The sequence below is a fragment of the Cynocephalus volans genome, chromosome 12, assembly GCF_027409185.1.
Source record: "Cynocephalus volans isolate mCynVol1 chromosome 12, mCynVol1.pri, whole genome shotgun sequence".
In the NCBI taxonomy this organism is placed as follows: domain Eukaryota; kingdom Metazoa; phylum Chordata; class Mammalia; order Dermoptera; family Cynocephalidae; genus Cynocephalus; species Cynocephalus volans.
This window is the reverse complement of record NC_084471.1, coordinates 87,279,456-87,294,719: the sequence shown is the minus strand read 5'-3', so window position 1 is coordinate 87,294,719 and position 15,264 is coordinate 87,279,456. Positions and strand designations below refer to the sequence as shown.

Sequence of the window (15,264 nt, the reverse complement as noted above, 5' to 3'; positions counted from 1 at the left end):
ATCTCCTACTATCCTCTCCTTTGCTAACTCCCATGTAACCACAGTGACCTCCTTGCTGCTCCTTAGACATGGATTCCAGTCTCAGGGCCTCTGGACTGTTTCTTTCCTCTGGCCACAAAACTCTTCTTCCTGATATCTCTTTAACTAACTTGTTCACCTTCTAGTTTTTGCTGAAATCTCACCTTTTCAATGTGGCTTAACTTCTCGGTGTTGCCTAATTTAACACTCCGACCGACCCCTGGCCTTGTGCTGACACTTGGGATCACCTCTTCCCTTTTTTTCCTCTTTCTCCCACAGTGTCTGTCACCTCCTAAGAGGCTGCATATAGCCATATTGAAGTTGCTAAATTAAGCTGGGTCACATCTCTAAGATAAAGAGGTAAAATGATTGTGCAAAAAAAGGCTTGCCTGCTAATCAGCACAGAAGAAAAATGTAATTTTATCCAAGAACTTGTATAAGAACTCATTATGTTTATTATTTATTGCGTGGTGTCTCTACAACCAGTAGTACATAAGATCCACTTGGGCAGATATATTTGTCTTTTTTCTTCACCAATGGTCCCAGGAGCTTAGAACAGTTCCTGCACATAGTTGGCACTCAATAAAATACTGATCAAATGAATTAAGAATATTTCAGTAATAGAATATTGTTCCACTAGGATGGCTATAATCAAAAACAGAAAATAACAAGTGTTGGTGAGGAAGTGGAGAAATTGGAACTATCATACACTGCTAGTAGAAACATAAAACAGTGCAGCTACTTTGAAAAACACTTTGCAGTTCCTCAAAAGGTTAAACACAGAGTTACCATATGATTCAGCATATACCCAATAGAAATAAAAACATATGTTCACACAAAAACCTGTACATGAATGCTCATAGCAGCATTATTCTTAATAGCCAAAAGTGGAAACAATCCAAAAATCCATCAATTGATGAAAGCATAAAGAAAATATGATATATCCATACAATGGAATATTTTTCTGTAATAAAAAGGAACAAAGTACTGATACATGCTACAACATGAACCTTGAAACAATCATACTAAGTGAAAGAAGCCAGTCACAAAAGACCACATATCATGATTCTGTTTACATAAAATGTCCAAAATAGGCAAATCTATAGAGGCAGAAAGTTGCTCAGTGGTTGCCTAGGGCTGAGGAGGCTGGAGGTAGTGATAGTTAAAATGTCTGGGGTTTCTTCTGGGGGACAGTAAAAATCTTCTAAAATTGATTATGGTGATGAATGCACAACTCTAAGTATACTAAAAACCATTGAATTATACACATTAAATGGGTGAGTTGTAAGGTATGTGAATTATTTCTCAATAGAGCTGTTAAGAAAAAAAGAGAGAGAGAAAATGGTAAAGTGGATTTTCCGAGAATTCAAAAAATTCAATTCAAATACCTACCAGTTATAAGGTAATAGAGTTATAAAAGTAATGTTTCTACTATCAATTAATCCATAATATGGTAGAGGAAACAGACAACTTGTGTTATATTCTGAAGTGGTATAAATTGCCAAGGAAACATAAAGGTGGTAAAATGAGTTCTGTCCAGGTACATTTGAAAAGTGTTCAAAGAGAGGACTGGCTGGTTAGCTCAGTTAGTCAGAGCACAGCGTTGTAATAACAAGGTCAAGGGTTCAGATCCCTGTGCCGGCCAGCCATTAAAAAAAAAAAAAATTACACTGTAGAAGAAACACTGGTTAAAAAGTTTTCAAAGAGGTGTAAAGCTTTATAAATCTGGCCAGGAACATGATTATGGCACGTGGAGATAAGGTGAATGGTAATAAAAGGAACTTAATTTTTATTGAGTTCCTATTCATGCTGACAACTATAAAGATGTATAAATATGCAATTAGAATGACAATAATCCACTATGACCTTACAGCATGTGAGGAAATAGATTCAGAATGATTCAAGAAATTGCTTGTTAACACCTCTAGTTAGCAGAAGAGTCACTCAGCATTTAAATAAAAATATTTCTGACTCCAAAGCTATGTTGTTTTGCCATCTGGACAGAGGATATGGCAACGCTAGAGATGAAAGTAGGTGCCATGTTTGGGGGAATGTCAATTCCCCTGGCATGACTAAAAGGGAACACTTGGAAGTGAAGATGAAATGGTACATTGGGCACAAACCATAAAGAGCCTTAAACTCAAAGCTAAGGTGTCTGCACTTTATTTGGAAGGCTTCTGAGTGGAGACTGGCATAGTTAGAGCTATACTTCCAGCAGTTCCTGGGGCAGGATTTAGAAGCTGCTAAGTCTGGGAGGCCAGGGGACTGGGGCAGTGCAGAAGAGATGTGAAAGGGGGACGGTTGTCTCCATTTTCTTAGGTTCTTGCTCTCTAAGATGTATCATCCATCCCTCTGGCTTTAACCATCATCCTGCTGAGGATTTCACAATCTTTATCCCCAGTACTGTCCTTTCCTCTCAATTTCAGTTTCTATTTCCAGCTGCCTGCTGGATAAATCTGCCTGGATAGCTTGTGGGCATGTCAACCTTAACTCCTCGAAAATGTGTTTCTTCAGCCCTTCTTCTTTGCCTCTGTTAATGAAGTCCCTGTTGACCAGGAAACTTAGTCACCAGGAAACCAAGTCACCCTTAGACTCATGCACTGACAACCCACTCTGCACATTTCTTGTAGTCACTCTGACGTTCTCTCCATTGTCCAAGTACACCAAGTCCTTTGAAAACTCTCTGCCTCCATCCACTCTCTTTTCTGCCTGACAAGTATTCCTTCTTCAAGGCCCAGCTCAACCACTGACTCCCAGAGACACAACCAGTTGGTTGATCCTCTCTGCACCAATGACACTATGCTATGAAAATTTGTCTGCTTCCTTCTTAGCCTCCACCAATTTACCATCTGAATAGTGTCTGCAAAACAGCAGGCCTTCAACCAAAGATGACAGAATAGTTGGATGAATGAATAGAGATCGAAGAGGCATTTCGGAATGAAGACTTGAGAGGGCTTGATGTCCAATTAGAGGTATAGATTTAGGGAGAAGGAAGAATCAAGAATGACTGAGTTTTCTGACTTCAATGACTGGGTTTACAGCAATAAACTGGCAAATATTTTATTATTTTATAATAAAATAGTACTGGCAAGCTATATTCTATCCTTATGATAGGAATTCTGACCTAACATCAAATCCCTTCTCCACTTTGTTGTTTTGTCACACCTGGTCTACCTTCATCTCCTTCTCACTGGATTTTCAGCCTCTATTAAGTCAAAATTCAAAATTATTAGGGATACCAGGGTTAGTTTGCTTCTAGGCTTGTTGCTTTAACTCTGTCACCTGCTAATCATCACCCTATCATGACTGCCTTCTGGATCACTAACAATTGTTTTCTAAATTTTTAAAAATAAATTATTATTATTATTTTGGTGTCTGGCCAGTACAGAGAACCGAACCCTTGACTGTGCTCAACCAACTGAGCTATCCAGCCAGCCCCAACAATTTTTTCCTGAATCATGTTTGACTCACACACATCTGGTCATTGCCTTCAAGCTGGGGAAATCCCAACTGTTCCCATTGTCTGTCAGTTCACCTCCACTTGTCCTACTATGAGTGTCCCTTGTTACACACCTGGATCAAATTTTATCTCTCTGTGATCTCTGCTCAGTTATTTGGTACTCTATCCCTCTTTGGATCACAACTTAACTCTTCCAAGAACCCTTTCTAGATTAATCACAACTATTTTATAGCCTACAAGTACAACCCCCAAATATCCCAACTGTTTAAATCTTTCTCATAATTAAGTTCTCACAACATATATGATATGTATGATGTTTTCTATGCGGTAAGAGATTCCAGGAATGAATGCATATCTAGATATACATCATCATAATGCCCCTCTCTTGTGTCTGCTGAAAGTCCTTTAAGGAAAGAGAGCAGAGAAGTACACCTTTATGCAACTGATGTCACAGGGAATCATCAGCTAAAAGTGCCTGGGACCAGTTTTCAATTTTGAATAAAGTTTCTATTTAATTTTAAATATTCATACTAAATTTGCTCTTCTTTACAGTATTCTGCTTGCTACACTATAAAATACTATTGAAATTTACCTGTAGATTAAATTACCTAAGTGGCACCTTAGATTTTTGAACAAACATGAAGCTTCTGAAAGACAGACCATGTTGATCTAATATCTCCTTGTGCCTCCTGATACATCTCCCTCTATCCCTGTGGGCAGGTATACCCCACAGAAACAATACCGTGCATGTTACAAAATTTGGAACAAACTAAAATTAGTGCACTCAGCTTTCTTGTCTGCAGTACATATCAGCTTAGTACGTACTTGCTTTATCTTCTTTTTGTAGGTTATAAGCCACACAAGTATAGAGACAATGTTAATTTGGGGCTGACTTATTGGATAGTCGTTCATTAAGCAAATATTTATGAATGACCCTCAGTACATACTATGGAAGCATAAAAATGGATGCGGCATGGATCTGGATCTTATAAAGAAGAGAAATTAATATGTATAGAGGGCTGACTCCTAGCTAAACATTGTGCTAGACATTTTGATATACATAATCTCATTTATACTCACCACAAACCCAAAACATGGCATTATATTCCTCACTTTCCAGATAAGGGAAAAATAGCTCAAGATGATAAGTAACTTGGTCAAGATCATATAGTCTGATGTGGAACCACTGTAGACCTATGCATATTTGACTATAAAGTTCATGCACTTCCTACAATAAGACAATGCATAGCATCCAGCAGAAGTGAGAAGACAACGAAAAATATGTATAGTACCATACAGCTGAGTGTGTTGTGAGGAATTCAGGAACAAGACACGTTTGCTCTGGTTGGTGAGATCAGAGAAGGCTTCATGAAATAAGGGCATCAATAATTGAGGAGTTGGAGCATTCCAAATAGAATGTTCTCTCACAACCGGGAACAGATGGAAAATCTGGGAGGCTAAAGGGGAGTAGTGCAATTAGACTGGAATGTGAGCTATAAATGGGAGAATGGGGGAAAAGGTAGGCAAGAAAAAGAAGGGGCCAGTTTGCAGGGCACCTTACATGTCAGAAAAATTTGAGTTTTAGAGTTACGGATTGTGCAATTCTGTTGATGGCTTTTTGAGTAAGGAAATGATGATTTCAAAGTGGAAAAATTAGTCTGGCAGCCCTGAGCAGACCATCTGGGGGTGTGAGCTAGGGTGAGCCAGAAAAACCAAGGTGTGGCTGTGGGAATGTGTGGAAGGATGTGAACGACACTGCAAAAGCAGATGCACTTGCACATGGTAGTTAGTACACCTGGGAGAGGAAGAAGGAGATGCTAAAGATAAGGGTGAAGTTCCCAGCCTATGCAAGTGAAGCCCAGATACTAGTGGGATATCATTAACAGCAATGCAGAAGTCAGGATAAGGAGCTGGGCGAGAGCAAGGAGAAGAAAGGGATGACGTCTTGGTTTTGGACACGGTAAATTTGGCTGCCAGGAAGACATTCCTGTCTAATTGCCCAGTAAACAACTGAAAACAGAGGGGAAAAGCCTGGGAGAGGTTGGAGCTGAGGATACATATTTGGTAATAATCTGCGTAAAAGTGATATTAAAGAGGAGGGTAGAAAGAATAGACAAGGGGTCAAGGACAAAATCCAAACCTCTTACCTAGGGGTTTGGGAAGAAGGAATAGGACCCTGTGACAGAACCAGAGAATAAGCAATCAGAAGTGGGGAAGGTCAGCAGGAAATAACAGTGAAATTTGAGAAGAACATTTGAATTTGGTGATGACAGTTATTGTGATGTTTTAAGGAGTTTACAGGTTATAGGCTTTTAAATAACTGTGAAAAGCCAAAGAGAATTTTGATAGTGAAGGGAAAACTGAAAGGAGCAGGAATTGTGCTAAAGGGACAGGCTTGTTTTGATGTTAATGCTTTTTGTTGTTAGAATGCAGGAGAAAGGGTCATGTCTTAAAAAGAGGGTCCCATCCATCTGGCCCATTCTTCCAAAGAGAGCTTTTTTCAGAGGTAGTACACCGACATGATCATTATTATGGCCATGAAGAAAAGGGCTTGGAGGAAGCAGTGTAAAAGAAAGACCTGGAGACACACAGAAAGGTTTTCAGGGGCAGCATCTTTTATTCCTGGTGAGACTCACTCTTCCATACAATGGCTCTGCCCTGTAACACCACACCCCTCAATCCGGATCTGTACCCAGCCTGACTGTCCTTGAGTTAGAACCTGACTATGACTTGATATTTAAGGAGACTCATATAGTTTAGGAGACCTTTGAATTAGGTAATCCTGGCTCTACTGCTTACTAACTGAATGCTGATGGGATCTGAGTCTCTGCTTCCACATTTGTAAAGGAGTGCTTACATACGTCATATATAGTATTTGTTTTTTAGAATGAAATTTAAAGAAAAAAACTAAGCAAAAAACCAGATGTGTAGCAAGTATTCAATAAATAACCATATTTTATTTTCAAAACAATATTGATGATGATGATACTAAAAGAGGGGACGTGGCCCAGAAGCAGTGACATATACAAGGATCAAGGACACAGGTGAAGTAAAGGACTATTCTTTGAAAGGCTGAGGGATCTGTTAAAAGGAGATGGAAAGGAAGGAAACACACAAATTTATTGTGAAGAAATGGAAGAGGTGATAGGTTTCACATAGAGAAGAGAAAAAGTGGAAAATATAGACAGGATATGGCACATTTTTTCAAAGATTATTTATCTTCTAAGGTTGAAGGAGTATCCTCTCAGCCTCTAGCCATGTTTCTTTCTTCCCCAATCCCCTGAATTGTTGTATGACATCTCCTTTGGCTGCATCTCAATCTTGCTCGCCCCATCTAATCTAGACATAAGAAGAAAAGACTGTCTCAATTTCCTTCTAGCAAATCCCTACTCGGCACTGTGCAATGTGCTCTACCTGGAGGAACCAAAGCCTCCTAAGTGAGAAACTTAAGGGCTCTTTCAGTTGATGTCATTGGCCTTCTCCTTTGACAGAGTTGATAGTTAACTCCCTTGTTCCCAAGGCTGTTTCCTCCCCTCACCTCCACGTGCCATGCAGCCCCGGCCCTCCTCAGACCAGTCTGCCTTGTGCTCTCAGGTCTTTGGTGTGCATTCCTCTTTCTTTCCTAACTCCTCAGACCTGGTGCTTCCCACTCGTACTCCATCGCCTCTCTTCTCACCCAAAGCCTTCCACCACGCTCCAGATTTCACTACCACTCCTAGGACTCCCCGACTACTCCTCCAGTGCAGACTCATTCTCTGAGGTCAGACTCTTACATTCAACTGTACTGGATATCTCCCACTGGGATGTTCCCTAGGCACCTCAATTTCAGCATTCCCAAAGTTAAACACAGCATGTTCCTACCGAAAGTTGCTTTTTTCATCTATTCTCAAATTCAAGCAACTGTTGGTATTATCATCCACCCAGGCACCCAAGCTATCTTTCATACCCAATCCTAACCATCAAGATGTAAAAATTCTGTCTCCTAAATATTTCTTGTCTCTGCCTTCTACCCATAATATTGCCACCACGAACTTTTCTGGAACAAGCTTTTGTTACTTTTCACTTGGACTGAGGCAATAACCTCCTATCCGGTTACTCTGCCTCCAGTACTATCTATCCCCTGATGAATAACTCCCACAGCTGCCAGAGAGCTCAGAACAAAAATTAGACCCTGTAGTCTTCTATTTCCAGCTCTTTAATGGTTCACCATCCTCTACCAGTCTATAGGACAAAGTGTCCAAGCTGCCTAACATAAAAGTCATGCATGATCTGGCCAACCTCTTCCCTCAGCACACCTTGCTCTGGACTTATGCTCAGCAACACTGAGCTGCTTAGAGCAAATAAAGACACTCACTGTGCTGCTCTTCCCCCCATGCCTCTGCTTATCCTGGATGTTCTGCTCCCACCCACTTTGATCTGACTCCTTTCCATCTTTTACCATCAGCTTGGTCACCATCTCTTCTAAGGAGCTTTCCTGACTCTTCTACCCCAACCCAAAGAAGTATCCCTCCTCTGAGTACCCACAGCTCCTGTGAATCTCTCTGTCATTTCCCTTAACACACGAGGCAGCAAGCATCTTTGGATTCAAAATCTGACAAAATAAAACAAAAAGCGTTCTGTTGTGCAATAAATAATTAAACACCTGTTGACAGTTGGTGAAACCTTTTGGCATTTGTATCATATTCTGTAGTCAGAGACTCATACAAATTGGAGAAATAATGACAGCATAGCTTTGGGATGTAATTCATCTATTTATGGAAGCAGAGAATTCCAGTCTAATGCACAGTTATATAATCTGAATTTTATCCAGTCTTCATTTTGAAATAATTTTTCCAAAAGCATGACAAATAGACATCATTCTAGCCCCTCTGTCCTGCTAAATAGTTTATTCATTTATTATTTTAGCATCTGGAGAACACTTACCACAGATGAAACAGGTTGTCTTTAGAATTTCTTCTTTTTTCTGTTTTTCACTTCTGAGATCAGCAAAGGTATCAATGATGACACCAAAAATCAGGTTAAGAACGATAATGATAACAATGAAATAAAAAAGAAGGTCATAAACCACTCGGGCAGCAAACAAGGGCTCCTGAAATAAAAATTAAAAAATAAAAATGGATATGCATATAATACATACATACTTTCAAGTCATGTTGATTGAGCACATTGTCTAGCATAAAGAATATACTTAATAAATGTTTGTTAAATGCATATAAATAGTATCCTAAGTTGGAAAAATAAGATCCACTTTTATCTTTATTTTAAGTGTTGCAAGAGAAACTTACTCGCCTGTTCTCTTCCATTTCTCTAGGACTGACATAAATTTTTCCCCAATGGAGGGACTTTTCTTTAGAAAGCACTTTATGATGTCATTTTGCTAAATGCACAGAGGATCCTATCCCAGACCCTACACAAAAGGTAGTTAACTACCAATTCCAAAGATCAGCGATTAGATTGCTGAGGAGGGCCTCATGATTTGTCAATTTCCGGACTAGGTTTTTGTTCTTGGCACTACAGGGTCAAGTACATACAGCTCATGCTAACTCTTCCTGATGAGCAGTATTAAGATACACATTAGAGATCATGTAATCCAGTTGTTTAATAGGTGAGGGGCCTGAGGTTATGAGGTTAGAGGACTTGACAACATGATACAACTGGATTTTTGTAGAACTAAGAGTTTTCAAGCCTGGCACTTAAGATTTTGCAACTAGAGAGAAATGTCTCCACCTTGCCATTTTAATACATGAAATCCTGTTAGAATCCATTCAAATGTTACATTCATCATGGGTAAATAATGGAGGCTATTCCTATGCAGAAGCAAAGAGTAAATCTTCATGCCTGAGGAAACTGATAGACAAGAGGCAGCCCTGTTTTGTTATTTATGTAACAGTCGACTCATACAAAGTTTACAGCCATGGTTTCCCTGCTGTAATACAACACACAGTTCGAACTTGGAAACATTTCATAACCTACTAACATATATAGGTCTTTAGTACACGAACTATTTCTATGTAATCCTAGTATATAATTAATTGGCTTAATGGCCACCACTATATTTTTAAAGCAAATGATATAACATATTACCCTGAAAATGAAAACCGTGTTGGAAATGCTGCTAAGAAAGGTTTTAAGAAAAATTGTTATATGCTTCTTGAAAAAATACTTTTTCTGGGGCTTACATCTTTGGACGGCCTTCTCAGCACGTCCCCCACGCCGCCGCCATTCCTGAGGCCCTGGTTCAGCACAGTGACAATGCACATAAGGAGCGTGTCGCATGTCCTTTCAATCCCATCTTCATACTCTTCGTCAGCTACAGAAGCACATAAATTGAACAGTGTAGCAAATCCACATTTTAAAAATGTATTATTATCTACTTCCAAGGATCTATTTCTTTCTAATTGTGCTATGACACAATTTTCTGAAGTCACTTAACATCTGTTTTCATATGTGGCAGCACAGGACTGATACATACTGATCAAGCCACACATAGAATGTCCTGAAGTTTTTTTTTTTTTTCTCCCAAAGATGCAAAATAACAGAAAGATAAAGACAAAATATAGGAAGGCTAATATTCACTGTGCATTTTTGTGGTGGGAGGAGATTGTGGGAAAACCTCCTGAAAACACAGGTCACCCAGGAGGCAAAAATATTGCAGGGAAAAAGAGCATAAACCAGGAAGCTACACGGACCTGGCTTCAAATTCTGTTCCATTCCAATATTGGGACTCAAGCAAGTTACTGAACCTTGACATCCTCATCTGTAAAATGGGGAGGGCTGTTAAGGATTAAGTCCTTCAGAGGGTAAAGAATTATGTTTAAGTCATGTAAAACACTTTGCACGGAGATCGGCATACACATGGTAGGTGCTTAAAAATTAGGGCCAATATTATCTCATTCTTGTGGCTAAGTGTCTAAGCTTTCTTAAGGACCAACTTACAGCTATTGATAAGTACAATGTATTTATGCAAAAAATTCTATTTAGGAAGAAATGGGGAGAGAGAAAAAGATATAATGTGACAGAAAAATCCCTAGTCTTATTTTGTCTAAAAATATAAAAGTATAGTTATCAAACTTAAAACACAATTTCTTAGTCACTTAAAATAGTGAAAATCTCTTACTAAACAGGATATCAGAATCAGGAATTTCTAATATTAACAAACAAACAGAAATGTATTTTTCTCATTATATTAAAGAACCGCAGGGGCATTGAATTTGGGGATTGTGTAGCCATAGCATGCATGCAAAAGCCTGAATGTAAAAACAACAAGAAAAATAATCAGTTCAAGTTTGCCTAGACGATCCATGACCAACAGTGTGTTTGGTGCTTAGTTATGAAAAGGCTGATTTTCCTCTTCTGAATTGACTTTATTTTAACATCATAAGGATGAGGCATCCCGATATTTTTACTCTTCTTAGAGTTGTGCCTTTTTATTTATTTATTTTTTATTGGTTACGAATATTCATTTGGTACAAAGCAAATTGTCACCACTCATGCCTAAAACATGCAGAAGAACATCTCGTGAGAGGGGGCAGAGGCAGACAGGCACAAAATGCAGCTTCAAAGACACCAGCGAAATCTGTGTTTAGTCACTATCTCAGAGCTGATCCCCAAGGCACATTTTTATTTTTTGTTTTTATATTTTATTTTATTTTATATTTTATTTTATTTTATTTTAATGGGAAGAGGGAAGGCTGTGGCAGTAGCAGTCAGAGCAGCAGCCCAGACATGGAAGGCAGACAGAGTGCCGGACAAAGCCCAGTCTGTAATGTACTAGTTAGGTTCCAACACATAGGGGTAGATTCTAACATGATGACTAAGAAGAATAAGAAGAAAAAGAGTTGGAAATGTGTAAGAGAGTAAAAGGAATTTTTTAAGAGAAATACACAGTTTTCCAGTAACGAGATCATATGGAATATGTCTACATGCTACTTCGCCACAGTCAGACTTTCAGTCAAAGCAATCTCATTTCTAGAGGCATGATGTGCATTCATTTATCCATTCAACTACCTGGTCAAGTCACAACTAATGCTTACTTAAGACTTATTAAGTGCCAGGTTAATCAGTACATACAAACTGCAGGAAAGTGCTCCTATCCCTCTCCAGGAATTTGGAAATGAGGTTGTTCATTCTCTGAGAGGTGAGCTAATAAAATCCACACACAATCCATGTGATTAGCCATCATGAAATAAAATAGACTGGCTGCAAATACGTCATGAGACAATTGGGTTTCTGTGTGGTATGTAAACAGGGTGGGGGGAGGCTGCCCAGGTAGGGTCAGAGCCCGTGGCAGTCCAGGCGGCCTGTTCAATAATATTCAGTACACAGGCATGCTGGCTTATGAGCCTCCATGAGCTTGGTTAAGAAGGTTCTACCTTTGTGTGATGAGTCCACTCTCAATATGGCAAGCCAAGTTTCCAGGCCTTAAGCCTGAAAGTCAGGCCCCGAGTCGTGGTAAATTCACCTAGGTAAATGCCACCTGTGGTTACCTGTGTAATCTGCTGGCCTTCCCCCATGCACACTTGCCTCATCTCACTACACCAACAGCCACTGGGCTAGATGCTAGGAATGCAAGAGGGAAAGACGGATGTGTCCAGTCTGTTGGAAACTTATGGTCCCCAGGACGGGAGGGTCGGCAGATAAACAGAGGCAGCACAGTTCCACAGGGTGCTATGGACGCATAACAGGTGTGCACCTCAGTGAGTGGGGTGGCAGGCATCCTGAAGGAGATGGCACCTGCGTTGAGTCACGAAAGAGGGGCATGCCTGGCTAGTAAAAGCAGTGAGGTGAGACTTTCCAGGCAGATAAAACAAGCGAGCAAAGGCAAATAAGCATGAAAGCATATGGGGTAGGGGGCTGTAGGTGGATGGGAATGGCTGGCTCTTTGGTGTGTGCAGAGGAGTGTGGGAGATGAGAGGAGAGAAGAAAGCAGGGACCACACCACATAGGGATTCATGCATCAAGTGTAGAAGACCTTAAACTTTATCCTGAGATTACGGGGAACTTAAACTTTCCCTGAGACTATAGGGAGCCCCTAGGAAACCTCCAACAGGGCCAAGATGGTTTACCATCTAGTTGGTGAAATAGTATGAGATAAAACATGTACAAGACAAAATAGCATGTGATAAAAGACACAGAAGTGGTACAAACAGATCAGAATAGGGAGAGAACCTTTAATGACATGGATAATTAGAGGGGAGTTCCTCTAAATAATGTAGGCTCTGAGTTTCTCCTGAACAGTCAAGGGACTGTCAAATGGACTTGAAACAGTTTCCCACGGCAGGGGCAGAACCTAGAGGGAGGAAGATACATGCTTGCAGGACAACCAGCAAATACACCAGTAAGTACACATGACAGGAATGGGAGATGAAGCTGGAGTGATAACGTGGGAGCTCTCTGTGAAGCTGCAGGGAGCTTGGATTGTATTGGGCAGGTGATGGAGCATCATGGGAAGGCTCGGTTGGGGGTAGGGGGGTAATATTCAAAGCAGTGGCTTCTGACAAGTAGTCTAGTGGTGATCTACTGGAAGAACTAGAGAGGAGAGGATGACTGGAGGCAGAAAGGCCACTTAGGAGGCAGGTGCAATAATTCAGGCATGATGTGTTATGAGCCTCAACCAGGGTAATGGCAGAGAAGGGAGAGATGAATGAGGGAAACTGGTGGTCCTTGGGCACGAGGAGATGGCAGCATCAGATACCACATGGAGCTTTCCAGCCACAGGTGACTTGGGAAAGGTCACTGGATTTAACAATTATGTCATCAGGAAATAAAAGGAAGATGGCCAATAGTAAAGGAGAAGGACAGTCAATGTAGAAATTGAAGGACAGAGTGTAGGCCAGTTGTGTTATTTTTTCCTCAAAAGTAATTTTAATGACTTCCTGCACCATTTCAACAAGCTATAATTTAGAATTACTATTTGAAAAAAATTTTTATTTTATTTTTAATTGACACGTACTGATTGTACACATTTATGGGGTAGAGAGTGATATTTCGATATTTGTATGCAACGTGTAATGATCAAATCCGGGTAAATGACATATCCATCACCTCAAACATTTATCATTTCTTTGTGCTATGAACATTCACACTCCTCTCTTCTAGCTATTTGAAAATACACAATAGATTATTGTTAAGTACAGTCACCCTACAGTGCTATAGGACACTGGAACTTGTTCCTCCTCTCTGGTTGTAACTTTGCATCCATTAACCAACTTCTCCCTAGACGCGCCCCCCTTCTATGATAGGCCAATAGTTTCATAGGAAAATTTGATACTGAAAAGAAGGAGATCGATGGGATATTAGTTTGGGGGAAGAAGAGAATCCAGAGGAAGGTTCAATTAACACCTAGGATGTTTGTAGAAAGAGAGAGAACAGATGGTAGCAAGGAAAAGACTTCAGATACTAAAACCATGATCCAACTGATGGTGGCCAGGGAGTAACGATAAAAACAGAAGAGGCTGTAAAAAAGGTGAGAGAACATGGTTGTCTACAAACAAAAGGAAAGAATTAGTGAAAACAGACTTTTAACGTGCAGACATTTAAAAGAACTAAATGCATACAGGTAGAGAACTCAGAACAGTGCTTGGCACACAGTTAGGACTCAGTAAATTCTAGCTATCATAATTATTATTATTACCGATAGATGGCTGTTAAATCTTATGAAAGGTTATGGTATTATCAGAATGATCAAAAAATTCTGTACTTGGATAATATGAGGTTAAACAATCCTCTTTTTCAGCTGACTAACAGTAAAATATATTTCTTAATTCATACAAAATACAAATAAAATGTATCATACGAGGAAAGGAATAAAAGCATATTCCATTGGCTCTGAAACAGTTCCCCTAATCTGAGGTTTTAGTTTATACAATTTTAATATTGGCCATGCTTGAATAAGACTATTTAATAATGCCATTTTTTCTCCTTTAATAATTAAATTATTCAGTGTTTTTATGGTTTCTTATCTAAGAAACCATAAAAATTGTCATTGAGATACATTTGAAAGTCTGAGTACAATTGAAAACCTCTTGCTTGCTAGTTTTAAGCTTTAATTATAATCAATTCATTATGGAAATGCTGATTTAAAAATTTTTAACTAGGAAAAAAAATTTAAAACACTGGACACTCAGTAGGAAGCCAAAATGCAGACTATATTAAGGCTGACTGGTGTCTGGTATTCATCAATCTTCTCTATTAAAGTAAAATATCAAAACATATTAAATTTGAATTATTCATAAATGCTAAACATCTACGAACTTTCTTTTTTCTGTATATTAAAGTGATTTTTACTTACAAAAGAACTGTGATTATATTTTGAAAACTGTCTCAAAAAGGTCTTGCTTTTCTAGGAAAGTCAGTTGGTTTTTTTTTAAGTGAATATTTTTGTTCAAGAACCAGTGAGGTCTGCAGAAAATGAAATAAAAGGGTTCTCCCCACCCCCCCACAGTTGGTTGCCCGTTAACCGTTAACCGTGCGAATTTTCTGTTGCTAGGACAATGACCTTACCTGCGCCTGCAGAAGCCTTCCTGGGAGCTGGCCTCTCTGCCTCCCAGTCACCACAAGGCTTGTTATTGTACTACCGTGTACATCTGGGCCTTTTGTGATGTGGACCTGCTGTCCACATGGTAATAAACTAAGGCTGTCACAAATGCACACTAGGGTTTGAAAGTTAAAATTTAATCTTGATCTTAGACAAAGAGAAGTTATTTTTAAATCTAAGTGACACATGCAGCACCACAAATACCAGGTTCTGGTTCTCACTCTACATTTGCAGTCAAATACAGAAGGCC

At 39.5% G+C, this 15,264-nt stretch overlaps 1 protein-coding gene across 1 annotated transcript in view; it reads right to left on the bottom strand.

Annotated features, from left to right (window-relative positions):
• Nucleotides 1-15,264, bottom strand: part of ITPR2 (inositol 1,4,5-trisphosphate receptor type 2) — a 487,108-nt gene that overhangs the window by 47,700 nt on the left and 424,144 nt on the right. Inside the window, exons 53-54 of the mRNA XM_063115575.1 lie at nucleotides 9,658-9,788; nucleotides 8,402-8,567 (exon numbers count right to left, since the gene is read on the bottom strand). Coding sequence (XP_062971645.1) covers nucleotides 8,402-8,567; nucleotides 9,658-9,788 — 297 coding nt within the window. The remainder of the gene's footprint in view (nucleotides 1-8,401; nucleotides 8,568-9,657; nucleotides 9,789-15,264) is intronic.